The sequence below is a fragment of the Dendropsophus ebraccatus genome, chromosome 11, assembly GCF_027789765.1.
Source record: "Dendropsophus ebraccatus isolate aDenEbr1 chromosome 11, aDenEbr1.pat, whole genome shotgun sequence".
Taxonomy (NCBI): domain Eukaryota; kingdom Metazoa; phylum Chordata; class Amphibia; order Anura; family Hylidae; genus Dendropsophus; species Dendropsophus ebraccatus.
In genome coordinates, this window is record NC_091464.1 from 44,657,226 (window position 1) to 44,685,149 (window position 27,924).

General features: G+C 40.6%; 1 protein-coding gene across 7 annotated transcripts in view; it reads right to left on the bottom strand.

The window, feature by feature from the left end:
- The window catches only part of RAP1GAP2 (RAP1 GTPase activating protein 2), a 384,075-nt gene that overhangs the window by 94,035 nt on the left and 262,116 nt on the right, over positions 1-27,924 (bottom strand). The window contains exon 1 of one of the 7 annotated variants that reach the window (XM_069944751.1): positions 3,087-3,235. The exons of the other annotated variants lie outside the window; for them this stretch is intronic. Coding sequence (XP_069800852.1) covers positions 3,087-3,113 — 27 coding nt within the window. The 5' untranslated portion in view covers positions 3,114-3,235. Of the gene's footprint in view, positions 1-3,086; positions 3,236-27,924 lie in introns of those variants that run through there. 7 annotated transcript variants of the gene reach the window in all.

Below are 27,924 nucleotides of genomic sequence, written 5' to 3' on the forward strand. Positions count from 1 at the left end.
GGCTGCGGTCCTTTATACATGCCTTGATGAGTGTTGTGCCTCTATCTATAGCACAACCCCACCAGGTGAGGGTCTCCATACACGCTGTTTCCGCCCTGTCTTCATACCTTTGATCCGCACTATGGAGCGCTGTCCCCTTGTATTTTATATGGGGAGATATTGGCCTGATTTGACAGATAATCAGCCTTAATTATCAATAATCAGCCTTAAGTGATTCCTTTGGTTTTCCCAGTGAGCAGAATGGGGTCTGGCAGCAGAGCATCCATTCTGGATATTGTTTATGAAGCCACTGTTTTGGTTTTAAAAAAAAAGTATAGTACCGTGTTAGCCAGAAAAATCCATATTGTGGTAGATATTTGTGATCAAACTATTTTAGGAGTGATACCTTTATTGGCCAACAAAGAAATTGTTAGAATTGTGAGCTTTCGGGATTCGAAAGATCACAATTCTAACAGTTTTTTGTTGGCCAATAAAGGTATCACTCCTAAAATACTTTGATCACAAGTATCTACCACGTTATGAAGCCACTAAACTTTCAGTTATGTTATCAGAACAGCACCAGCCAATGAGCCAACGGACCAGCAGGAATTGCCACTGGCTACCCATAGATGCTTACAGAGCACAAACCACCAGGATTTCATTCTGGCTTAACCACTAATCCACTAACCCAATCCAAATTGGGTACTAGCCTACAAGGTACATTAAATAATTGTGAAATCTCGGGCAGGTTATGACATTCCTGGGTGACCGGGAACAGCTGTTCTTAAACAATATAATACAATCACAATAGAGTGCAATCAAGATTCTCTATACAAGTGTATCACAGCAAGAAATACATTCACAATAGACACTATTAGAGGGAGAATTGGGCTGTAAAGTTGTCAAGCAGGTCACAATAATGAAAACTTTGTGTTCAAAATCTGAAAACAATGCTATGGCTGAGAGAACAAAAAACAATCGATCTTGTCTATAACCGCCACCAAGTATACATATGTTCCCACGTGCCGCACTTTTCCTGTTCTTTTGGTTTCTTAGTAATAAAAATGAATTTCCCTGTTTATGTTGCTTGAAATCCTAAAGAATCCCGATAGACAGGAACAGCGAGGCTGGGAAATTGTAATATATTCCCGCACATTACCCAAAGGAAAACAAAGGTTGGGTTCTGTGGGTTTATTTATGGCACATGGTATTGTTTATGAGAAGTATGGCAGCTATATCTAAATTAAGGGCTATGGCCAATTGGGTCTATATGTGGCTGGTCTTAAACGTTAGGATATATTTGGTCATCTGTCCATGTATGTAGTATATAGTAACTCTATCTCTTTTATTATATTGGCATACCACCCTTTACAAACAGGGATATTTACATACTACTGCCTCAGAATTGTTACCATGCTAGCAGATGGTAGACCTATTTCTCCGCCGTCTGCAGTCTAACAATACGAGGTGCATTGGTTCTGGTTATACTTGGGCCATTGAGAAGGCCAGTAAGGCCCCTGTGTATAATGAGGCCAGCTATAAAAGATATGTAACATATAAGAGGCCCCGTAATAGATTTTTGCACTGATGCCCAGAGCTTCAAGTTACTTCTCCGTCTGCTCTATTACTAGAACACTACAGCTGCCTGGTATATTAATCTGGTTTTAGCAAATCTAAACTTTTACCCAAGATTGCATACAGTAGTACTTACACACTCATAACTCTTCTGTTTTATATTTGGGGATATTGGCTTAAAATATCCTAGTTTATATGGTAATGAGACGAAAAATGTTGCTTTTTAAGTTACTTTTTACTCCTATAAAACTGTACTTGTGATAGCAGTGTGAGCATGTCTGTATGATAACTAATGACATATTTCATGGGTAGCAGGCGGTGATGGAGCGTATTACAGCCAATCAATACAGACGCCTTGTTCACATTGTCTACAAGTTAACTTAGGTTACTGTGTGCACTTCCCAAATAGTTGTAAAAGTCATATAACATATCTATCTCCTATCTATCTATCTATCTATTTATTAGTGATGAGCGAATACTGTGCGATCAAATAGATATTCGATTGAATAGTGAGATATTCAAATATTCGATATTCGTACGAATATCCCGCGAATATTCGACAAATATTTGATAAGCGTTCAAATCCCCCAGCTTCCGGTTTTACCATCCAAATGGTCAAATAGATGTTTTTCACTAATCAAATACTTGTTCTCATGGACTTTAATGGGATTGAATATTTGATCGAATATTCGAATATTCGAGGGATAGTCATACGAATATCGAATATCTCACTATTCGCTCATCACTACTATTTATATATTATCTATCTATCATTATCTATCTATCTATCTATCTATTTATCTATCTATCTATCCATTAAAGGCATACTGTATATCTGTATATACTATATTCATCTATAGAATGATCTGTCTAAAAACCCTGTTGATATACTTGCAAATAAATGAAAGTAGTTTTTTCATGTCAAAAATTTAGATCACTAGGTGTTGGTCATTGCATATACTATGTTGTATGTGTACATAAAGATAGAATGGATGGAATAGATGATAGATAGATAGATAGATAGATAGATAGATAGATAGATAGATAGGCGATAGATAGATAGATAGATAGATAGATAGATAGATAGATAGATAGATAGATAGATAATAGATAAATAGATAGATAGATTAGATAGATAGATAGATAGATAGATAGATAGATAGATAGATTGATCCATCAGTGATCAACTGATAACTTCATTCCAACGTTTGACCTGCAGCATAGAAAGTATTCCATTTATGATGTATGATAAATCCAGGGTTGTCTAATTATATGAAACATATGAGGATGAATAAATCACTGTGTATAATAAAAAAAATCATACTGAAACAGCACACAGCATATGCCAGCAGACGGGATGGTTACAGTGAGGAATAAAGACATTCTTTGGCCTTTCATTATGGCCCCTGGAGGAATGAGTTAGTGAAGTGTCATGTGTACACAGCCTGCAGAAAAGTAAACGCCAGTACAGAACCAGCCGCTAAAACTAAACTACACTTCTAATAAAAGAGAATAATACACACATAACTCACCAGAATATTCCTAAGGAAATCCATCATGATTTCTGATAGGATTCTTGGACCAAAAATTAAACACCAGGGAATCCCGCCTCCGGGCCAGTAGACAGAGTCCCTACAAGCCCGGCACACACCTGACTTCTCTACCTACTCCTCTCACTGAGCTTCCCATGTAATGTTTGAAGAGTTAAAAGGGTGGGTCGGCTGCCAAGGCTGATCACAAGAAACAGGTTGTGCAGGAAATAGGTTTTAAGGTAGCACAAAAAAAAAAAAACTCACATGGATTTGGCGTGGGGTCCGTGTAAATATTGATGTGTTAAAGAAGCACAGAATGCCAGAGTATAGCTCTGAGCCAAGTATACAGGTGGACAGTTCTCTCTGCTAGCATCTGGAATGGATTGTAGTGTAGAGATCTTGGCAGCTACAAGAGATGCCAGTAAAAGTTAAGGAAATACCTACTGTAAATGTGTTCTGTGCACATAACGTACAGTAAGGCAATAGAGATCCTCCTATTCAGCCCTACTGTACACCTATGTTTCACTTCATGCGCATTCATCTAACCACATGATTCTTGGCTTTATATATTGATAGTGTTAGCCTCCATTTAGGATCTCTTTTGGCGTCATACTGTATAAATAGGACTTAGGTTAAGTTAAGATTTGCGTTATAGATTCCAATTATAATAGAAGCCACAATTGTAATGCAATAGACAAAATCGGCAAAACATGTGGACGTTGCAGTGGATAAAACAGTTCTGCCTCTGATTCCCTGGAAAATCCTCAGTGGTAAAATTCTACTGTGTCTGAATATAGTCAAACAATTCTATATCAGAATGTATCTGTTCCAAGGCCTGATCTGAATTCCACTCTACTTTGGCAACCAGCTATTCAGTCCTGTATTTTTAGGCCCCGCCTCCTCTGACTGTCAATCATTCTGGAGGAGGTAACGGCCTGAAGATAAAGCAACGGCCGAGAGCGGGAGAGCCGGTTGCCAGATTACAAGCAGCACTAACAGTAAGTATACACTGCTTGTGATCTGGAAACTGACAGCACGGGTATTTATATTTATGCATGCCATTATCGGTCACACATAATTTACACAGGAACAAGTACTGCTGATAACAATACATTTTAAATCTAGCCAAAAAGACACAATTAGCTCAGGATCAGGCATTTTCATGCTCCTCCGTTGATCGTTGTCACTTTAACACGGGACGATTATCGGCTGCAGGAGCATTTCTAGCAAGGCTCCTGGACGATACTTGGTCCGTGTAAGAAGCCCTTAAGCTAAAAGAAATTTACTATAGGGGCCTATGGTTACCTTATAATAATCTTGAGGCAGATTATAGGATGTGGTGAGATGTAATTCTTCTCAATGAGGACAGGGGAACAAGCCACTGCTGGACACCTATAAGCCAATCCCCTGTAAGAACCAATGATCAGACACATTGAAGTCCGTCATGCCCAATCCATTCTGAAACCAGCATTCCCCACTGCAGGAGAGTTTGGACATCCCCATGCATATTTCATGGTCCTCCAGTCTGGAAGTCCTGATAAAATCACAATTTTCCTTATCTAATCTGTAGGGACACCTTAAGAGGATAGTTCCAGTCAATGTCTGTTTGTGTGGCAGACATTTATAACTCAAATACTAATAATATGTCAATTAAAGCATTGAAAAAATGGGAGCCAACATAAAAGGTGGCAATTTTTTCCTGTACCCTTATAAAGCCCATTATGTTGAATTTCTGATTCAATGTCATCCATGAATGTTCTGTTCATGGACCCAATCAATGAACCTTCCAGACTAAAAGGAACAATTACATTGTGGGTAATAAATACGATGACCTTCATTAGATTCTAATTCGACGAATAAATGAAGAACAAATAAGAAAAGTGATAAAAATACAAGCAAAGCCCAAATGTTGTATAGGACACAAATATAGTTGTGACACAGCTTTTCCAGAGCAGTGAATGACACATCTGTGGAGTTATGTTGTGGTACATTCCGAGCCCTTGAATCACCGCCTAGAGAAGCAGAACCATGTTAGGGGTTTAGTAACAAGAACAGTCAAGATGATACAATTTATTACAAAAACTATCAGAGATGAAGCAGATAAATGTATTGTGTAAACATGTAACCTTGTTCATAGTGATAATAAAGATTCCAGCAGCCTAAATCATTTACATATACTAGTTTCATGTTTTTATTACTGAACACACAGGGGGGGGGTATTTACTACTGCAAATGGCTCATATTTCTGGGCTCATCTGCACCATAAAAAACGTATATGATTTTCAGTATGTTTATAATGAGTTTTAGACACTTTTTAAAGAACTTTCCTTAAAAACAGGGGACGTTACAAAACTGAGGTATTATTTTAACAGGATGCAGCTTAATTTTATCCTGTGAAAACAATGGTCTGTGGGGCAGATAGAGCCACCAATGTAGATGTGCTCATTGCCTGTCACACTTTCTTCTGTTATCTGACATGGTCTGTACACCAGCATACCCCATGTTTTTTGTGCTGTGCACATATAAACATATGTGTAGCTGTCCTCCGGCTATCCTTTCTCATACACAAACAATGAGAAATTCCCACCATAGGCTTATAAACTAAACACATTGGGGGACATTTATCAAACTGGTGTAAAGTAGAACTGGCTCAATTGTCCCTAGTAGGGATGGTCCGAACCCTCCAAGGTTCGGGTTCGTATGAACCCGAACGCTCGGCTTCAGATTCCCGCTGTCTGCCCGCTCCGGGGAGCGGGTGGATCCAGCGGGAGGACCGCCTGGAAAACTGGGATACAGCCTAGGGCTATGGCTGTATCCCAGTTTTCCAGGCGGTCCTCCCGCTGGATCCGCCCGCTGCACGGATCGGGCAGACAGCGGGAATCATTACCGAGAGTTTGGGTTCGTACGAACCCGAACCGAACTCGGTTCGGACCATCCCTAGTCCCTAGCAAGCAATCAGATTCCACTTTTCATTCCTTACAGGTTCTTTGAAAAATGAAAGGTGGAATCTGAGCCAATTCTACTTTACATGAGTTTGCTAAATCTCCCCCTTTGTTTCAATAAATGTAATTAGAAAACCCCATAGAATCCATGAGGCTAGTTTTACGCATAGTATTTTTATGGGTAAATATTTTTATTGTGTTGTTTAGTGCAGTCAGATGTTACATACACAGTCTATAGTGCAATATGAAATATACTACATACAATGCAGGCGATAAACACTGTAACTGTCTATTCTACTATTGCACCTTCTATACATTGGTTTAGTTCTACACAAAAAATTTGCACCAATATTTAGTGCCATTTTGACACTTGAGAGATTGAAAGAGGTAAAAAAATACCCAAGAAGACTGGAGACTGTAATCACTACAAAACATTTTGTTAGACTAGAAGATTTGTCAGCCATGGGTAGCCCCAAATGAGCACCGATCAGAAACTGTAAGGGTCTAAAGACTTTCTGAATGTATAGAGTAGCTCACCATTAGCATTGTATATTATGCAGAGAAACCAATGGCTTGCTATACAGGATTGTTTATAACACAGCTTTCCCTCGCAAACCTTGATTTTTAAATGTCAAATAGAATTCTATATCCATAAAAGCCCTCCGGACACAACAGAGGTATCAGAGTGTTTTCACACCAAGCAGTGAGACCAGTATTCCCTCCACAGATCCAGCTCTTTAATTTCCCAAGTTTTTGAACCTTCTTATCTTTGTAAACCATAACTCACTCTCCTGACCTCATTGTACTCCTGTTTCTTCCCATGAATTCTCGCTCTGCTTACATATATTCCTTAAAGGAACAGTCCTAATTGATGTGGCTCTCTACTGTGATTTAGCCATCATTTATCTAATACCTGAAAACCACCCCTTTCTCTTCTCAAGTTACTTATTCCTGTAGCCTAAGGAATTAGCACAACTAATTATACTCTTCTTCAGAGACGTTGAGGTTTCCTTTACAGGATTTATTTGGTTACAGATATTAGGTGGCCTCAATAACCAAAGGCTTGATGTTTGCTACATTTGAAGGGTTTTCTGGAGTACTGGAAAAGTATTGGTGGATAGGCCATCACAGGAGCCAGCAGTAATACGGTGCCCTTGCTACTATAAAGAACAGATGGGAATTGTTTACTTCCGGAGTCACAGCTCATCCAAACAGCTGATTGGGGGTGGTACCTGATGTAAGAACCCTGCTTTCACCTATTGATGGCCTATCTTTTTTTTTTTTTAACTCAGAAAACTCTATTTAAAGAGGCATGAAATAGTTTTTTTAAAGAAATCAGCAGGGGTTGTGATCACAAGCAATTTTGCAATATACTCTTTTCTCTGTTCAATAAAACAGACCAAACACAGTAAGTCCTAGTCCTTTGCGCACTCACAGACATGACTTGGTATTGATTAACCCCTTAAAGGACAACTCCCACGAAAAAATGTTTTAGCTTATTTAACACACATTACAAAGTTATATAACTTTGTAATGTGGTTAAATACCCGGTTTGGCCCCTTCCCCCACTTTCGGACCCCCGACCCCCCCCGCCCGGAAGTTAAAGAATATATACATTACCTATTACGATCGTCACGGTCCTCTTCTCCCGGGCGGCATCTGGTGACGACGACGTCAGAGCCGGGGGGCGGTCCGGGTCTTCTTCCTCCTCGGCGTCTTCATAGAGAGTGAATGGGACGGAAAAGGCTGCTGGTGCACATGCGCACCAGCAGCCTTTTCATTGGCTGGAGCGCATCAAATGGCTTCCAGCTTCGTCAGCCCTGATTGGCTGAGGTTGCTGGAAGCCATGTGATGCGCTCCAGCCAATGAAAAGGCTGCCGGTGCGCAAGCGCACTGGCAGCCTTTTCCATCCCCAGGACCCGGAAATGAGAGACATCGCTGGACGGCGGACGGCGGTGACGGTGAGGCGGACGGCGGGCGAATGGAGTGGCGATCATCACCGGAGGGATGGTGAGTATGGTGTCTGTGTGTGTCTGTGAGTTGTCCTTTAAGGTCAAAGCCAATTTTCATTTTTGCTTTTTCCACTTTATGTTTAAAAGGCCATAGCACTTGCATTTTTTCACCTAGAGACCCATATATGCCCTTATTTTTTGCAAAACCAATTGTACTTTGCAATGACAGGCATTATTTTTCCATAAAATATGCTGTTAAACCAGTAAAAAATCATTTACGCGTTCAAATTGAAAAAAAAAGGAATATCTAGGAAACCTCTATTCTCTATTGCTCTATTCCCATCCATATAGCGCTTTTATTTTTTGGTCTGTGGGTCTATTTGAGGTGTAATTTTTTGTGTCATGATTTGTACTTTCAATCGGTAGCTTGTGTGCACATTTGCGACTTTTTGATCACTTTATATGACATTTTTTCTAGATTTGATGTAACCAAAGATACACAATTTTGCACTTTTGAATTTTTTTGCGCTTACGCTGTTTACCGTGTGAGATCAGGAATGGGATAATTTAATAGTTTGGGCGATTACGCATGCAGCGATACCAAACATGTTTGTTTATTTGTTTGTTTATTTATTTATAAAATGGGAAAAGGGGGGTGATTTGGACTTTTATTAGGGGAGGGGATTTATTAATAATAAAAACACTTTCTTTTTACATTAACTAAGAGTCCCCCTGGGGGACTTGTATATACACAGCATGTATGTCTCATAGAGATCAGTGCTGTGTATATACTGTACACAGCAATGATCAGTCACATCGGTGATACATTGCTTTGGCCTGCTGCAGGCCACAGCAATGTATTGCCGAGCCGGGATCAGTGTCAGTGCGATGCTGAGGCCTGGCCAGAGGAACGGATCTCCCCCCCTTTATCGCATGGTGGGGGGGAGATCCGTTCCACTAGACACCAGGAGATGAGTTATAAAGCATTTTAATGCAGCTGTCATGTTTGACAGCTGCATTGAAATGCTAAATTAGCTGGTGCGGCAACGGGACCCACGTCAGCTAATAGAGGCGCTCCCCAGGTGCAGTTAGCAGCCGGGAGCGGCGCCGTTACCACCCCGGGCGGAACCCCACTCTGAACTCCCCTTGCCATTCCTGAGAATGCTCAGAGCTGGATAAGTCATTACGCTGCATGTGTACAGCTGCTGCATGTCCACATTCAGTAGGGGCCACATGTAAAGGAGCAGGGACATTTTCCTACAATGCTAGGAGTTCTTGTCCTTATACAGTACACTGAGCGGCTGGACAAAGTGCAGAGTTCTCAGTAAAAGTAGGTAGTGGAAGCTGCGATGCATACAGCATTGTCACTAACCTCTGGGCCACAGGAGCTGGGACTGAATCTAAAAAAAACTTCTCAAAATGTTTGGATCCTAATAAACCCAAATCTGATTTAAATGTATTTGCTCATCTCTACTACTGGGCAACAGTACAGGACAATGTAAGCAGAGGTAAACCTATTTATATATTATAAATTCTTAACAAATTAATATAAAACAACTCCCCCCCATTTTGAGCCTCCATCAGAGAGCCTGTTCTACTGTTATACAGTTTAGTAAAAAAAGATGCTTAGATACATATATAAAGCAACAGAAATATATAATAACAGATTGAGCACTAGCAAACTAATGTACATAAAATCTGATATCATGCATAATATATAAGACATAAAAGGCAGCAAACATCTTCATCTCCCTCTTCTAATCACAAACTCTAATAAAAAATTCTGTTGCTGATTTAAAAATTATTATTAAATCTAGAAATTATGTAAATCTCTCTAAATATCTAACATATTTCTCGGTTATGTTTTCATTTTCCCAAAACAATGACATTTCTACACATTGTGGAGACATGAAGATAAAGAGACAGAAATGTTATTAGCTGTTTTCCATTGTAGATGGTAATTCTAATGTGGATACTTAGAGTTAAACCCTGGCACAGAGTAATGTCATTGCTTCACACTCAGACAGGAATGGTTATTATCTTCATAATGGAACATATTGTGTGATACTGATTAGAATTAATATGTAATATTTAACAATGATTTTTAAAGGGAATCTGTCATGACTTTTGTGCTGCCTGAACCACAAGACATGAGGATGGTCCCTGGTGGTCTCTGTATGACCCACTGGCTTTGAGTTGTAGATAGAAAAATAGAAACATAGAAGATTGTCAGCAGAAAAAGACCACTGCTCTTAGTAATTCCCTTCTTATATTCTTAGGATAGATATATGTTTATCCCAGGCAGGTTTACATTCTGTTATTGTAGATCCCCTCCTATACTCAAACAACTGGTGGGGTGGGAGAAGCTGAAATGGACTGCTCAGATGAGTGGTTCAGGCAGCATGAAAGTGATGACAAGTTCAAATTATGTAGACAATTGTTACTGCCCATAGGATCTAAAAGCGACTCTGTACCTACAATCTGACCCCCCCCCCCCCCAAACCGCTTGTACCTTCAGATAGCTGCTTTTAATCCAAGATCTGTCCTGGGGTCCGTTTGGCAGGTGATGCAGTTATTGTCCTAAAAAACAACTTTTAAACTTGCAGCCGTGTGTCAAACTGCTGTGGCTTACATTGTGTATGCATTAGACTGGCACAACCTCTCTGTCCCTCCTCACTGCCCTTTTCATCATAAGGAATGCTCCAGACAGATATTCTCCTATTCCTCACCTGTGTGAACACGGCACATGGGCTGGCTCGTTAAGGCAACTGTGCAGTGTTCACTGCAAAGGAAAAGGAAAAATCCTGCCAGTGACATTCCTAATGATGAGGAGGAGGGACGGGGAGGGGTGGAGGGTGGTGCAAGATTAGGGCACAGATACTCTAGGCCACAGCAGTTTGGCACAGGGCTGCAAGTTTAAAAGTTGTTTTTAGGACAATAACTGCATCACCTGCTGTACGGATCCCAGGACAGATCTTGGATTAAAAGCAGCTATCCGAAGGTAAAGTGGTTGGAGGGGGGCAGATTGTGGGTACAGAGTCGCTTTAAGGAGTATATAGAAAAATAAATAAATACAGCACATGAGGGAAATAGGACCCTGCTATGTAAAGGGTGGCAGTCCTTGATCAGAGCGCAGGATCGGGAACTGCAGAGCTTAGACAGTCCTGCAGTTTCCGAAACTAACAGTGGCAGCGGATGGTGCCTGTTTAGCTCCTTTCTGCTGCCATTCAATGAAAGTGTAAACAACACATTTATTTTAATGAAAATAATATAAGTAATATAACTTTCTTAAAGCAATGTATTACCAAAATAAAATGAAAGTCTCTGAAGTAGCCCTTTAAAAGATCCAAAATTTTCAATAAAGCTAAAATGGAAGGACATATCAATCACTCTGTGCTAAAATTGTATCTGTGGCACCAGTCCTTAGTTGCAGGGCTAGACAGAAAAATAGATTGATTGTTTTATTTGAACTTTATTGACAAAAAAAACACAGACATCCTTTATATCTCCTTTATATCTTAGTCCACTGTCTGACCTGAAAATCAACCCCCCAGAACATACAGCGCAGTATACAGACATCCTTTACAGTAATTGGCTGGGCTATTTATAAGAATGGAAGCATCACCTTCACAGGATAGACCTTTATCACTGTAATCTGTGTCCTCATTCTGCAATAATAAAACAGCCTCCTGCTCTTAGAGGGAAAGTACTGCGGTTGAAATAATAATCCCTTAGCAAACAGCTGTCTAAATTCAGCGTCTGCACCACTCACGCTGCTATCAATATGGCACATTTATCAAGTTTATTGTAAACCGGGGATGTTAACCACTTTGCTGATTGAAGAGCAGACCACACTGTGTCGTGATAGTCTTCTCTGGAAAAACACAATTCTAACCATACGATAGAGATTTATTGGCCCATCAGTTACCATAGAGAAGAAAATGAGGCTGCAGGTTTGTTGTGGCTGCCAGAAAGGCTTTAGTTCTTGATACAAGAGGCTTACCTTAGCTTCATTACTTAATGTAATGCAGAAACCCTTTACATAATCCAGTAGAAATGAGATTTCTGCATGTTTTAGGTTCAGCCCAGTCAACTAGACTAACAGCTAATGCTGCAGGGCCCCAAAGTTTTCACACAACATCTGGCCCTAAATATACTGAGATTTAGAGATGAGTTTGCAGCCAATTTATTGCCACTATGTTCTATTTGCTATAAGCCTAGTAACATTTAAAAGAGAAGTCCGGCAAGATTTTTTATTAAAGTATTGTATGTCCCCCCAAAAAGTTATACAAATAACCAATATACACATATTATGGGAAATGCTTATAAAGTGCTTTTTTCCCTGCACTTACTACTGCATCAAGGCTTCACTTCCTGGATAAAATGTTGATGTCACGACCCGACTCCCAGAGCTGTGCGGGTTGTGGCTGCTGGAGAGGATGATGGCAGGGGGACACTGAGGGGGACACAGGGCACTGAAGGGACACTGAGCATCCCTCTGCCATCATCCTCTCCAGCAGCCACAGCCTGCACAGCTCTGGTAGTCGGGTCGTGACATCACCATTTTATCCAGGAAGTGACATCACCATGTTATCTAGGATGTGACATCACCATGTTATCCAGGAAGTGACATCATCATTTTATCCAGGAAGTGACATCACCATGTTATCCAGGAAGTGACATCACCATTTTATCCAGGAAGTGAAGCCTTGATGCAGTAGTAAGTGCAGGGAATAAAGCCCTTTATAAGCATTTTCCGTAATAAGTGTATATTGGTCATATGTATAACTTTTGGGGGTAATTCAATAGTTTAATAAAAAAAAAGTTTGCTGGACTTCTCATGTAAATCATTTTTGCCACAAAAAACTTCTGACATGTGGGACAGGCCCCCACTTATTGCTAGATATAGAGTGTGGAGGAACATGAACATGTTACATATATATTGCAGGAGATCGGCGCTACTGTTAGTCTAGAGGGCATGTGTTCTGCAACAAGTTGGATCGAGCAGCAAACCAGAGAGTGAAACGTATAGATGCGCGCTTTTCCTAGCACTAAGACCCTGACTGATGAATACTTTTGACATGTTTGTGTGTTATTTACTAAAAAAGGACTCTGACAGCATCCAGTGATGTCAAAAATTTCAGAACTTCAATGTTTTGGCCTAATATTTTGACCCTCAAAAGTATATTTTTAAATGGGTTATCCAGTGCTAGTAAACAAGGTCACTTTCTTCGGGAGACAACATGATTGTTCTCTCCAGTTCAGGTGTGGTTTACAATTAGGCTCCATTCACTTCAATGGAACTAAGTTATAAAACCCTGCCCAACCTGAAGTCAAGAGTTGTGCTTTTTCTGGAAGACACAGACCTTGTTTTTCTAACACTAGATAGCCCGTAAGTGACAGAAACACTTATTAGACCTTATTGATGTCATATTATTAGTGATGTGTGTGCATCTCTGGGGAAAAGATCTGTAATGTAACTTCTGTTCACATAGTCTGTATGGATCAGTGGACTCTTATATTTCTTGCACTGGGTGAAAGGGAGCCAAATCTGGTGGAGTCTTTGATCTGTTGTTGGGGAAAACAAATATTATACAAGTTTCTTCCTGTTGAACCTAAAGGCATCTCAAAGAAACTCATTTTCTTCTGTTCTATAGAATAACCATTTATGTATAGATTGGTAATGAGGGATTCAAGCTTTTTCATGTATTTGACCTCTTGTAGAGACCTGATTGATGGTAGAAGACAGTAGCTCCTCTTTAGGATCTGTTGACTTGTCTATTAAGCTAGGCTGCTTTTAAGAGCCTCATGCATACATTTTATGCATTTACAGTATACATTGTCCAAGTTGTCTATAGGACACCATACAGAAAAATGGTGCTGTCTGATGCCATATGGATATACAATAGGCCTTTTGCTAAAGGAGAACCTTGAATATAAGGCCATGTTCACACAACGTAAGTTCCGTACGAATCACGGCCATTGTTGCAATGGCCGTGATTGGTACGAAACTTACATTGTGCTGCAGGCAGAGGGAATCTTGGCTGGAGTGTTTACATAGGGTATACACTCCAGCCGGGATCCCTAGCGGCGCTGTAGAAAACTGACGTGTGAATATAGCCTAAATCTATACAAAAGAAAGTGAAGGGCAGTCAGCTCACCTCAGTAATTGCATGTCGGTCACAGTCTATTGCAGGAGGGTGCACGGTTCCAGCAATAGCCAGTCGCAGAATACATGGAAAGTGCAGAAATGAGTGATGGTTCCGGCACTCCAAGAAGGTTAAAATCCAATACTTTATTTCATAGAAGCCATAAAATTGTGCTGCAAGATTATCTTGCAGCACAATTTTATGGCTTCTATGAAATAAAGTATTGGATTTTAACCTTCTTGGAGTGCCGGAACCATCACTCATTTCTGCACTTTAAATCTATACAAAACCAACTCTGAGGCTGGGTTCACACACACAGTATATTTCAGGCAGTATTTGGTCCTCATGTCAGGTCCTCATAGCAACCAAAACCAGGAGTAGATTGAAAACACAGAAAGGCTCTGTTCACATAATGTTGTAATTGAGTGGATGGCCGTCATGTAATGGCAAATATTTTCTGTTATCTTAAAACAACAGCTGTTGTACTGAAATAATGGCAGTTATTTACCGTTAAATGACGGCCATTCACTAAATTTCAACATTGTGTGGACAGAGCCTTTCTGTGTTTTTAATCCACTCCTGGTTTTGGTTGCTAAGAGGACCTGACATGTGGACCAAATACTGCCTGAAATATACTGTGTGTGAACCCAGCCTAAAGTAGTATTACTCTATAACAAGCTACAGAAGAATATCCAGCTGCTGGTAACAACTATATATACATTTTGGAACTGTGCATATTGTATTCAGAATGGGATACAACTTTGGAATGTGCACCTTGGCCATGTGACTTCAAGGATTACTGAGCTTTCATGGTAAAAAAGTACAGATTTAGTGGCACCCATCATCTCCCTCCAGAAATAGATATTAGAAATGTGCTACAATGGGCAGCTGTTAATATCTATGACTGTGAAGCTGAGGGATAAGTGACTTCCCCTACAAGATCAGGTAACCTGTAATACAGTGGTACTTTGTAATGACTATTGATGTTACCAATCCGCAGTTTTATATGAACTAATCTACTGTAACTCAGATTTCCTAAAAGTATTGATTTTTAGGTTTAATGTGCCATAACTCAAACACTTTTATCTGTCTTGAGTCTTAGTATATTGTCATTTCTCTGCTCCACTAAATCCTACAATTACCTGAAATCTTTTAGATCCTTCTATAAATACCTTTTGTGGTAGCGCTATTATTGCAATGGATGCTTTATGTCAGTTCTATTGTGAATCAGTGATGAGGAAAGTCAAACAAAGGAGCTGGCTATTCCACATAACCACATGAAACCACACACAAGTGCTATAACAGCATGTACAACACAGTACTGGGAAAGGAGTTTACTGGAAGTACAGTACGGTATGGCCTATTCCCCATCATCAGGGTGGGGCGCTTCATAAGAACAAAGCAAATAAATAGATAACTGTGCCATTTCCAGTCTGCTCATTACTTGTTATGGGGAAAATAAGATCAAGGTAACTTGATCTTAAAGGAGTAGAACAGGATTAGACAAAGCATTCTGTTTCCTTCTAAAAAACACGCCACAGCTGCCCAAAGGTTGCATGAGGTATTACAGCTCAGCCTTATTTACTTTAATGCAGTTGAGCCAGTTGAGTTAACCCTATGACAGGTGTAGTGCTACAGTATTTCTGAAAGTATTTCCTATTCCAGTACTACTCATTCTACTATTTTCTAAACTCATTCAATTGAACTCCAGAAAGAAGGGCTATCAACACAGAAAGATGCTGTGTGTTCAGCTTCATCTCTGTGTTCAGCACCATGGACAACACATTGAACACGTCAAATAGCTGCACATCACAGGGAATGTTCCTGGTTGGTGTTGCAACGTTCCTTGTTAATAACTTCTAAACTACAGTACAAAAGGTATTGCAAAATCTGATGGCAGAAAGTATTCCTGCTTAGGTCGAGCGCAGGTGAACATATAGCACCGGCTCACCGGGTTTCACATCCATGACTGGGATGCCATTGAATGAAGGTCACACACCACTTATGAGATACCGCCAGCATGGTTCATCCTATGTAAATTCTAAGGATGTGCAATCCTGCTGAGCTGGCGCTCTATGTTCACCTGCGCTTGACCTATGGAAGAATCCTTTCTGCACTTAACCTACTGTAGTTCAGTGTGGCGTAGTGTTGTGCCGATCTCGTAGGTGTTTCGTAGTGGGTGTTTTGCTTTCCCATTTGGAAGATGCTTATAGAACTTTCCAAATACTACACTAGGAAGCACACCCTCTCCCCCTCTTTCTTTCAGACCAAAATCTGACTGCAGCAATAGATTTCTGTTCTTCTTTGATATGCTTCATAACCACCTTCCCATAGAAAGAATTTGCACTTGATCCAATATGGGTTTTAGGGTGGCAGCCATGTTCTGGACATAGCCTAATATATAGGCCCCTTACCCATTACCAAGGGTGTCCTGAGACTCACCCTGTATTCTATTTTCCATATATGAGATGGGTTGAGCACTATGGTGCAGTATGTATAAAGCTCTCCCCCTCCAATGCAGAGCCAAGTCTCTTACATTCAGGTTCTGTCTTTACCGTCAAGTTCTGTATTTAAAATAATTACAGATTAACCAAAATTTATTTTTAGCCTCCATAGTAATTAGCCATGTATCAGATTCATTCAGAGCTGTCAAACTTACAAAAGTACAATGCTGTCATAACACAGTCTACTCTGCATAGGGGAAGTACAATCATGGTATTTTGTGTGACACGTAGCTAAAGTTTGGGTTTTCTTAAGGTCTTCAGAAAAAATGAATATCTGTCAGACCTCTAAAGAGACATAAAGATGAAAATGTCAGCACTGCTATACCTGAATAATAGTTCGTATTATCCTTGTGTCATATACAGATATATTATAGGTGACACTTAATGGGTCTCAGATTTCAGAGGAAAGTGAGGTCATTCAACCTCTGGAAAACCTGTGACCTGGCAGGCGACCTCTGAAATCTGTCGTTCTTGTAATGGCCATAAACTAAAAAGTCCAATACTAAAATTTGAGTATGGCTCATCTTAATTGTATTCTAAATGCACAGAAATCAGATAATAAGTATTTTAGGTGGTTTTCTGGTTTCTGTACAGTGCTCACTTACAGCCATATCATATGAAGGACTAGTTCACCAGCCTGTTTGTTCAGATTCACCAGTCAATTATCTGCTGTAATGTAAGCCATCAAGTATATGGAGTATAAAGTTCATATATATATGCAATCTAGGACAGAGGGGTTTTAGTGTTTATTTCCCCATCACACCATTATGATGACCACTGGTTCAATTCTTCATTTCTTGCCTTGCTAGTTAATCGCTGGACAGAGAAGTCCTGCACAGATTCCTTCCTAGTTAAACTAGGATGGGATTAACCAGTGGTAGGCCCCCTCTCTTCAGTATCCCCATAGCTGCTCTTACTACCAGATGTGTCGTAAAAATGCTAGCCTCACAGCCTGGCTGTGTTCCTGCATCGCCATTTTGTGCCGTGACGTCAGTTTGCATTGGGCGTCTCTTCTTCCACCCTCCTCTTCTGAGATGGTGCTTGTTTGCCATATTGTGCCGGGCACAGGACTTGCACCATTACCCCATGCTACCTACAGCTGGACGCAAGCAAGACTTTCTTGCATTTCCCTTGATAAAGGTCATTTTGAAGTCCAAAACAATACTTTGAACACTTTGGCACAGTGATGAAAATTATTGCAATAAAGCGGAATTCTACGACGAGTTGTAACTGATACAGATTTCAGTTTGTGATGCATAGGTAGGCAAAAAGGCACCATCTTTAAAGGGAAACTATCAGCATGTATAAACGTGAACCTGCTCTTATGTTGGTATAGGGCTAATATTGCAAGCTGTAATGTAACCTTTAGTTTGCTGATACGTTGTCTAGTTTTGTTTGGTGCACTGAAGGCATTCCCTGGCCCCGAAAAGCACTGATCTACTGCCCATTAGCCTTGTAAGCAATGCCTTGTAATAATTATAATTTTTTTTTCCCCTGCTGTGACATAAGTGATCCAGTGTAAGCGCAGCCAGTATGGCGACCGAGCATTGGTACGGCATATGCATCAGTCTGCCCTATAAGGCAAGCAAGTAAAACACTTACAATGTCACAGCCGCCCGTGGTCCAGATACCCGTTCTGTCTCTCCGCTTCAGAGATACAGGGACGAATTGGTGCATGTACCTTAACAGAAGAGATGATCGAACAGCACGAATTTTCAGGCTCTTTCGAACTTGAGCCTTCGGCATTTGACTCCCGATGCCTTTCCCGTGGGGAAGGTGGAGACAGCCCAAGTATCGCCTGGAAAACAGGGATACAGCCTAGGTAATAGGCTGTATCCCTGTTTTCCAGGTGGTACTCAGGCTGTCTCCACCTTCCCCACAGAACGGGAAGGCAGCGGGAGTCAAATGCCGATGGTTTGAGTTCAAACGAACCAGAAAATTTGCGCTGTTCGATCATGTCTACTTAACACTGCCCGGTCACAGTACAGGCAGTGCTTACACAGGGCCCCTTCACATTACAGCAGGGGAACAAGATGAATATTCTTTACAAGACGACACACTTGGGTCCGGGGAACGCTTCCAGTGCACCAAACAATCAACAATATTAATTTATCTACAAGACAACACATTGCATCAGCAAACTAAAGTTTACATTACAATTTGCATTCTAAGCCCTATACCAACATAAGAGCAGGTTCACTGCCGATAGTTTCCCTTTAAGAGGTGGACAACCATTTTAATTGTTCTTTACTGTACAATAATAAACAGTTAAACCTAGAACCATGACTTCTTTACACTACAGACAGAACAGGCTTCTTGTAGGTAGAAGTTCAAGAATCCTACTCACAATCTGCCAAATGTAAGGAATGTGAACGGTGACTTATCTCCCCAGGAGCGCTGCATCCTTAATCCAGAGAAAGGTTAATAGATTGCTTTATAATCAATAGAAAAGTAGTCAGGGGATGTCATCAGATGTGATAAATGGCAGCACAGCCACAACTCTCCGTCTGGTAAGTAGGATCTAGCCGAGTGTTTCATGTGTAATAAAACGTATACATACATGTCATTCTCACCATAGACATGACATAAATAGAAGCTATGGCTGAATGAATGTGAAATATGAACTAGTGAAGTTTCCTTATTATGTTCTACACATATTATGCAAAACAAGATTCATTGTCATAACAGGCTGACAGATTTTCAGTCTTATCCTACTGAACAGGATCCAGTGAGACGCTATATGTCATTCAGGTAAATGACAGACTATACTTTGCCTACAGGCTTATACGGGTTATAAGAACGCCACTGCCTGCTCTATCGTCAAACGTCTTTGTCTTACAGCTCCAATTCTCCAACCAATGTCAATTTATTACGGAATTACTTATAAAGCTGCTTCTTAATATTTTAGTTAAAGTAGCTTTAAATACTTATAGAGATACAGTATGAACCTTTTTGAACCCCCAGTTTCTTCAGTTCAGCTTTTTCGCATTAGACCTTTTGAAAGGTATCTCTGGAAATACAATGTATCCCATATTATTCATTCAATGCCATGGCTACCCAGTAATTGCTTTTATTGTTAGATTGGCTGCACGGTCAAGGCGGCATAATTCTAAGTAACAATGAATAGGTGGTAATTTCATTAATGAAAACATAAAAGGAATTACAGCACTACAGACACTGCTGAATAGGTACTCAGCAGATAACTAAGGTTATTTCTTCCATATTCAGTGGAAAAGGGGAAAACATTTAGAAAATATGAATTTCTATTTGATGTTAATTAATTTTATTAACATCATAGAGCGCTCTGGGAACAAGCATTCTGACTGATGATGACAACTACCATGCCCCATGTCATCAGCCCCATGTCTCTGTAGGTGACTGCGATTTCTGGAGGGCATTGCAAGGTGTCCTTTGGGACATCTATTTCGTGTATTCTTGGGATATTTTCCAACACAGGTTAAACCTTGTAATCATACGTGTCCCAGGAGACAGTCAATGGGAATATGATAACAACATTACTATATTGGACCCATTCTGAGTGACAGAAACCTGACAGCTCCATTATAAGTCAATAGGATTCATGGTTTTGTGTTAGGATCTGTATGGAAACAGATATATAATTGCTATCGAGGATCATTTAAAGCGAACCTGTCACATTATAGAGTAGAGTAGGTGATAGTGAGTGGATTGATATATAGTTGTACGGGAAATGTTCCATGATAAGCTGTCATTTATTCATGTAAACCTATTCTCATTCTGCGCTAAGTAGTCATGTGGGTGGTCCTACTTAATGATTGACAGCCACCTGTGTGTGAAAGTGTATATAGAGAGTTGTCAATTACTGGGATGCACTACCCACTTGACTAAATAGTACAGAATGAGCAAGGCTTACATGAATAATTGAAAAGTTATCCTGCAACTTTTCTCTTTAAAACTGCAAGCCATTCTGCTCAGTTCCTCTTTCAGACTTTCAGACTGGACTGCATTTTCAGTGTGACAGGTTCCCTTTAAGAAAGGACACCAGTAGGACAATGTGAACAAAGCCATACAGAGAACCTGTGGCATCTTGCCCCATTGTCAGTTTATGTAAATCACTGTAATCTGTTGAATGTCAAAAGGGCGGTCCCCAATGCTGTCAATGGAGCAGGAACCTGGACACTCCTCTCATTGGGAACACAGCAGTGATGGCTGCCCACTGTCTAGCTTGGAATTTGGAAGTGAAAAGTTCCACATAAATGAAGAGGTTTCAGGTCCTCTTTAAAGAGACTTCAGAGATATCCTACTGAATAACTAGGACTCTGAGCACCGCACACTGGTCATCTCCATTATGTGCATGTGTTCAGTGGTCCTCCATATCCATGAGCTCCAGCTCCCTCTGCTGATTGGCAGTTCTCCATCTATAGCATATAGTTAGACAGCTGTCAATAGGCAGCCAGCAGTCAGAAAGAGTGGGGGGCATGAAGCCCATTCTCCTGCATATCAGGAGAGCAGATGAACAGAACAATGTAAGTAATACACAGTACTGTTCAGCAGTTCTATCATTACTTAAAGCCTCCCTCATTTACAAGGCGTAAACCCTTTAAGTTGATGTTTCTACTCCATTTTGTACACAGGGACACTAAACAATCAGCTGGTAAATACCCCAGGGCATTATTGCCTGTATGATGTACGATGTCTACCACACTGCACAGTGTACACCAGAGAGGTAATAATGCCCTGGGGTATTTTCTACCTGCTTGTTTAGTGCCCCTGCACTTTTCTGCAATGCAAGATTATATTGTAGATGTCTAACATATAAATATGATCCGCACAAGATATATTCTCCCTGTAGAGGACCTCCTCAACATAAAGATCTCCAGTCCAATGGTTGTCCCATCAGCGGAGGTATCATTTATTGTACCCTTAATACTGTGGGAACATATTATATTCTTAGGCTATGTTCACACTACGTATGAGACCGGCCGTTCCATGACCCCTGCCGGGTCACGGAACGGCCGGTCTCTGGCCGGATCATGTCACGCGGGTACTTAAGTACCGGCCGGATGATCTTTCCGGCCGCAGAGCTCTGATGCAGGTCCATCGGCGTGCGCCCGCATCAGAGCTTACCATAGCACACAGTGAAGCGAGTGGCCGGAGCTGCTCGCTTCACTGTGTGAACTGACAGGTCTTTCTGCGGCCGGAATTCACTGAATTCCGGCCGCAGAAAACTGACATGTCAGTTTTTTCCAGCGGCGTATGGGATCCAGGCCGGAGCATATACGATGTGTGCATGCTCCGGCCGGGATCCCATTGCAAATAAGGCATTGTTCCGCACCGCAAAACTACGGCGATAGTTCTGCGGTGAGAACTACGGCCGTAGTTTTACATTGTGTGAACATAGCCTTATGGTGCGTTCACACCTACAGGATCTGCAGCTGATTTTCTGCAGCAGATTTAATTTAAATAACTGAACACAGCATCAAATCTGCTGCAGATCTGCTGCAGATCCTGTAGGTGTGAACGCACCCTATAGCTGGGTTCACACTATGTATATTTGAGGCTGTATTTGTGAGGCTGTATAGCAACTAAAACCAGGAGTGGATTGAAAACACAGAAAGGCTCTGTTCACATAATGTTGTAATTGAGTGGATGGCCGCCATTTAATGGCAAATATTTGCTGTTATTTTAAAACAACGGCTGTGGTATTGAAATAATGGCCGTTATTTACTGTTATATGGCGGCCATCCACTCAATTTCAACATTGTGTGAACAGATCCTTTCTGTGTTTTCAATCCACTCCTGGTTTTGGTTGCTATGAGGACCTGACATGAGGACCAAATACTGCCTGAAATATACATAGTGTGAACCCAGCTTATTCTGTATTTAATAGGAAACTAATTCTAGCAAATCACACATCTACTATTAAATATTGTCTATCACTGTCTACTGGTGACAATGTGACATTGAATAGCACTTATGGCTAATCTGTATTCGTCATTCAACCTCCTATCAAGCCGCTGCAACATTATATGGACAGTGTCTTTGCTGTTAATAGCTATATTAATCTTTCCTGTCTCATAATGTGAAATATAATGTGTCCAAATCGGAGAAATGAAAAGAATTACGGGGCCTCATGAGAGACTTGTAAAACTTCAGCTTGTTTATTGCTTGTGAGGTCTGCAGAGACCCAGAGGACAACACATTACATTCACTCCTACACTGAGGATGTGAGCAGGTGGAAGCAAGTCTCCTCCTGCGCTTCTACAGCTAAGCTTTATGGACTGGCACCGTGATAACAAAGACCACTTATTGCTACCTATTTTTTTTTCCTAATACTGTTTTAATTAGAATGACAGAGCATTACATAATCAGGGATACATGCAGATATACTTAGCAAACAACAGGAAAAACAGTGTATGCTTTCTGATGGTAGCCAGACTGAAGAGAAGCGTCTATACTGTTTGTTTTTTAAAGGAAAATGTCAGATTTTCAGATCAACTGTTCTTAGAAATGTGTACAGTTTTTTTAAATTACTGCTTTTAAAAATAATCCTTCCAGTACTTATCAGCTGCTGTATGTCCTGCAGGAAGTGGTGTATTCTTTCCCGTCTGATACAGTGCTCCCTGCTGCCACCAATGTTTATGCCAAGACCTGTCCAGAGCAGTAGCAAACCTCTTTGCCCTCCTGCTTTGGACAATTCCTGACATAGACAGAGGTGGCAGCAGGGAGTACTATCTCTGGGTGGAAAGAACTATACATCGTCGTCTGGGGAGTTTTTTTTTAAATAGATGTAATTAACAAATCTATTTAATTTTTAGGCACCAGTTGATTTGAGAATATTTTTCTCCTCCAGAATATTCTTTTAGGCTAGGTTCACACTATGTAACTGTGCGGCTGTATTTGCGGCTGTAATTGTGCGGCGGTATTTTTGGTGGTTCATGCGTACGCTGGAAAGTATACAATATACGGCTGCACAGTGCACACTATGTATGAATCTACGGCCCGATCGTAAACGGACCCGTAAAAAATGAACAAGACCATTGTTTGCGGCTGGACATGCGGCCGAGGATTGACAGGCGGTCCGTACGGAGTACTTCAAAAATAGCCGGCAATGATGCCGAATGCCGATGCCTCTAATAGTTAATATATTAAATTAATAAAACACATTTTCTTTGTAATAAAGTCCCTTTCGTTGTTCAATAATTTAATTCTAACAAATCCATCATTTTGCAATTAAATATACTGTTAAAATAAATATATATATATAAATAAATGTATATTTATATATATATATTTATTTTTTGACAGTATATTTAATTGCACAATGATGGATTCGTTAGAATTAAATTATTGAACAACGAAACTGATTTTATTACAACGAAAATGTGTTTTATTAATTAAATATTAATTAGTACAGGAAGCTCCATAAGCCGTTAATTCATATTGCCGGCAATAGAGCTTTCTGTACTAATCATCACTTTACTTTCATTAAAACATCAAATGTTTCTTCTAATTATGTTATCACAATAGCATTATTAGAAGAAACATTTAGAATTATATGTGCGCTCAGCTGATTGGCTGATCGGCTCAGCGCACATATAATTAGCGGGTCCGCAGCACAGTGACTTCATTGTGCTGCGGACCAGCGAAGAGGACACATCGGGGTGAGTATAGAGCTCTCCCCACCCCCTCCCCAGCACTGCACCCCTCCCAGCAAGGAAGGGGGGTCACTTAACCCCTTCCTTGCTGGGATGGGTGCAGTCTGACATCAGTCTGGCCCCCAAGGGGTTAAGGGGGATGCAATACATCCTCCCTTAACCCCTTTGGGGCCAGACTGTAAGCAGTGATCTGTAAAGATGCTGCATACTGTAAGGAGCACAACACCGCTCACAATGATGGGTGTTGTGCTCCTGTTTGTGTGTTTTTTGTGTGTTTCTCCCTTTTTGTTTTTCAGATATCGGTATCCTGGGGATTACGTCGGATTCCGTGGACTACGTCGATGACCAGCGGTTGTTTGTTGTTTTTTTTTAATAAAATGGTCAATGAGGGGTGTGGGGGTGTTTTTATTTGAATAAAAAAAATTTTTAACTTGTGTCTTGTCTTTATTTCTTTACTTTATAGACTTAGTAGTGGAAGCCGTCTAAAAGACGAATCCATTACTAAGTTGAGGCCTAGTGTTAGCCGGTATAAAATGGCTAACACTAACCCCCCATTATTACCCCAGTACCCAATGCCACCAGGGGTACTGGGAAGAGCCGGGTGCCAGTGGTCCCGGAGCGTCAAAATTGGCGCTCCTGGACCGGGCGGCAGCAGGCTGGTAAGATTTAGGGTGGCGAGGGCCTAAAACAATGGCTCTTCCCACCCTGGTGTTACCAGGCTGCTGTCGTTTGGTTTTTAACCCGTCTGGTTATAAAAATAGGGGGAACCCTATACTGCATACTGCAGAGGATTGCAAACCCCGGTAATAGCGATTCATGTAAACTGTTTCCCTGCTTTTCCAGATGCATCCAGAGGTGTTTGCATCACTTTCTTAAGATTTTATTTGTTATTTTTAGTTGAACCAGATTTCCAAGTAAATGACCGTGTGTTTTCAGCCGCATGTCTATTTTTTCCCATGCCCGTAGTTTCATCCGCACATTTACAGCCGCATAAAAAATACAGCCGCACAGTTACATAGTGTGAACCTAGCCTTAGTTTGTATTTCCTAAGTGTAATAAAATTGAGTTAGTCATTTTGCAAAATTTCACTTAATTGTTGCCATGGATGGACACAATGGGACGCACATGGCCCCCATGTTAAAAAAAAAAAAAGACCTTGACAATATGCCCAATATGTGCACTGGTAACACCAAAGCTTACAATGAAATCAAAAGAGAATAGATGGAGGCTGGGCCCTAACTAGCTCTGGTGGGCTTAAGAAACCCCCATTCTGAAGATCAATTAATTTCATGTTCTTAATTCAGGGAATGTAATTACAGCAGAATTAGAGAACACTGGTGCCTAAAATCAATTTTAATTATATTAGGTTTTTAAGAAACATTTATTATTTCCTTAGCTCCTGAAAGGCGGCTCTGCTCAGCGATGCATGAATACATTCTCCCCCAGGGTTTTAGGCACAACCAGGCAGCTTTGCTTGTTTGGAGTTGTCTGACAACCCCCAGAAGTTGGAATAGAGGCCGTGTTGGTTGTCACTTCTGGATAACAACTAAGAAACAGAACAGCTAACAAACAGCCCAGTGACAATTCTCTGTTATACTGTCAGCAAGAAAACTTGTACTAATTTTGCTAACAAACTAAAATTTTTCTCCATACAATTCATTAAATTAAGATATGCAAAATGACTTTTTATTTGCAGATTTCTCTCATTGTTATATGTTCTTTTGGAAACAAATGATGCATTTTTGCTTTATGACTTTCTGTTACCATTGTAAGAACTAATGGGGCTGATTGCTCAGTTGCTTGGGGACAGAAAGTACTTCAATGAAATTCTTAGAGCAGCATGACATATGTTATAAAATGGAATGATTACTTCCAAGATCTGAGACACACTTGTTTTGTACATTATTTCGCAACATCATTTGTGCTTGTTAGTAAGTGGCAGAGTCAAAAGAGTACCTGCTGTGTATCATGGAGTAGTTGGGCTTCTATATTTCGTATAGAATCCAATAATATAGAGTATTTACAGTCTGATATTAACCATGCTATATCAGATTCTGATGATCAGATGGTCTGCAGGGCAAGTGTTGCACCCCCTTCACCCAGCCGAATGGATGTATGGTGAGCGCCGATGCTTTCAGTGTATGCAGGCATGGGGGATATGAAGTGAGCAGAGAAGTATACAGTATATGCACTACCCTTCAGTCTTGTACAACAGCACAGAGTTCTGAAATATTCTGGAAGCCCTGCTCCTGTTCATGTATTCTGTGGTTCACTATGCCAATAATGCATCATGCCAAAACACTACCAGTCATGTGGTGTCTGCTACATCTGTAGTCTCTGGGACCTATCACACAGAGCAATTACTGGCCAAATAGACTGATACTGCCTGTATATTAGTTCCGGCAATTGGCCATCAAACAGGCAAACATTATTTGGCTGATCGCAACATTTTGGGAGAATTAAATTTTAAAAATGTATTGCCTGTCAGGGGCCGTAGCTGAGCTGTGCAGACTGGTGCGTATTTAGGGAATGGACGTATAGGAGCAAGTTAGGGGCACAATAGCCACAGTAACTTTCCCTGGGTGCTGGCAACCCACACTACAACACTGGAAAAGGGCAGAGGAGAGTATGTATGGTACTTTGTTAGAATGACAGACTTTGAATTCACTGTAACGGTTGGATTTTAACAGTACAGAGACTAGAAAATATATGTTATGGTCTACTAACATTCTGGATGTACTTGAAATCCATTCATAAGGATACAAAGTTGCCTGTATTAGGAAATACATGAAAAAAAAAAAAATGCCCCGAATTGCTCTCTCTTATATACAAGTGTAAGGAAGGATATACAGAGACATCTTGAATCTGGTCAGTGCATTGTAAGACCTGGTATCATCAGCGGCAATGATCTGCTCCTATACATATTGTTTTAACTAAGGAGTTCTCACATTTGATGTAGACTTAAGAGATATTCTTATACTTTTAATGAGGTCCAAAAGTCACATGGTGGATGATCTATCCTAGATGTAATGCGATGGCATTAACATCCTGAAGCTAATGGGACACATTGCAATTCAATCATTTGAACTTAGAGATATACAGTAAAGCTTGATCTCTCTGGATTGAAAAGATCGCTGTTCTCCTGAAGCAAGCTGGGAAGTTGTAAGCCTCCTGTAAGGCGTGTAATGGAATTTCCAAGCCAATCAATTAGAAGACACAATCATTTATTATGATTAGATGATTATAACTATGGATATGTGTATATACTAACTATCATACAATCGGTAACAAGGTTTAGTGGTGGCAGGGAAAGTAATAGTATAACAAAAAGAAATCACTGCATAGAAGGATGGTTCCCTATGCAAAGTCACATTTCGTTACAAGGTTGCCCAGTGCATCGGATCTCGGGTTGATTCTCAGGTAGACCCCAATGAATAGCTGTAGTTTGCACCACCACAAAAGAAAATGAGCATTTCATGGTACTCTGTAATACATGGATATGGCAGGTCCTCCAGCTCCTCCTCAGAGCAACTGTTGGGAAAGGAAGGATGGACACACAGTATTGAATTTCGTCATACTAAAATTTTTATGTTGTAGATGGGTCTGGAAGCAGTTGTTTGGGAGCAGTGTCTGGTTTCAGCTGGTCTCATTTCA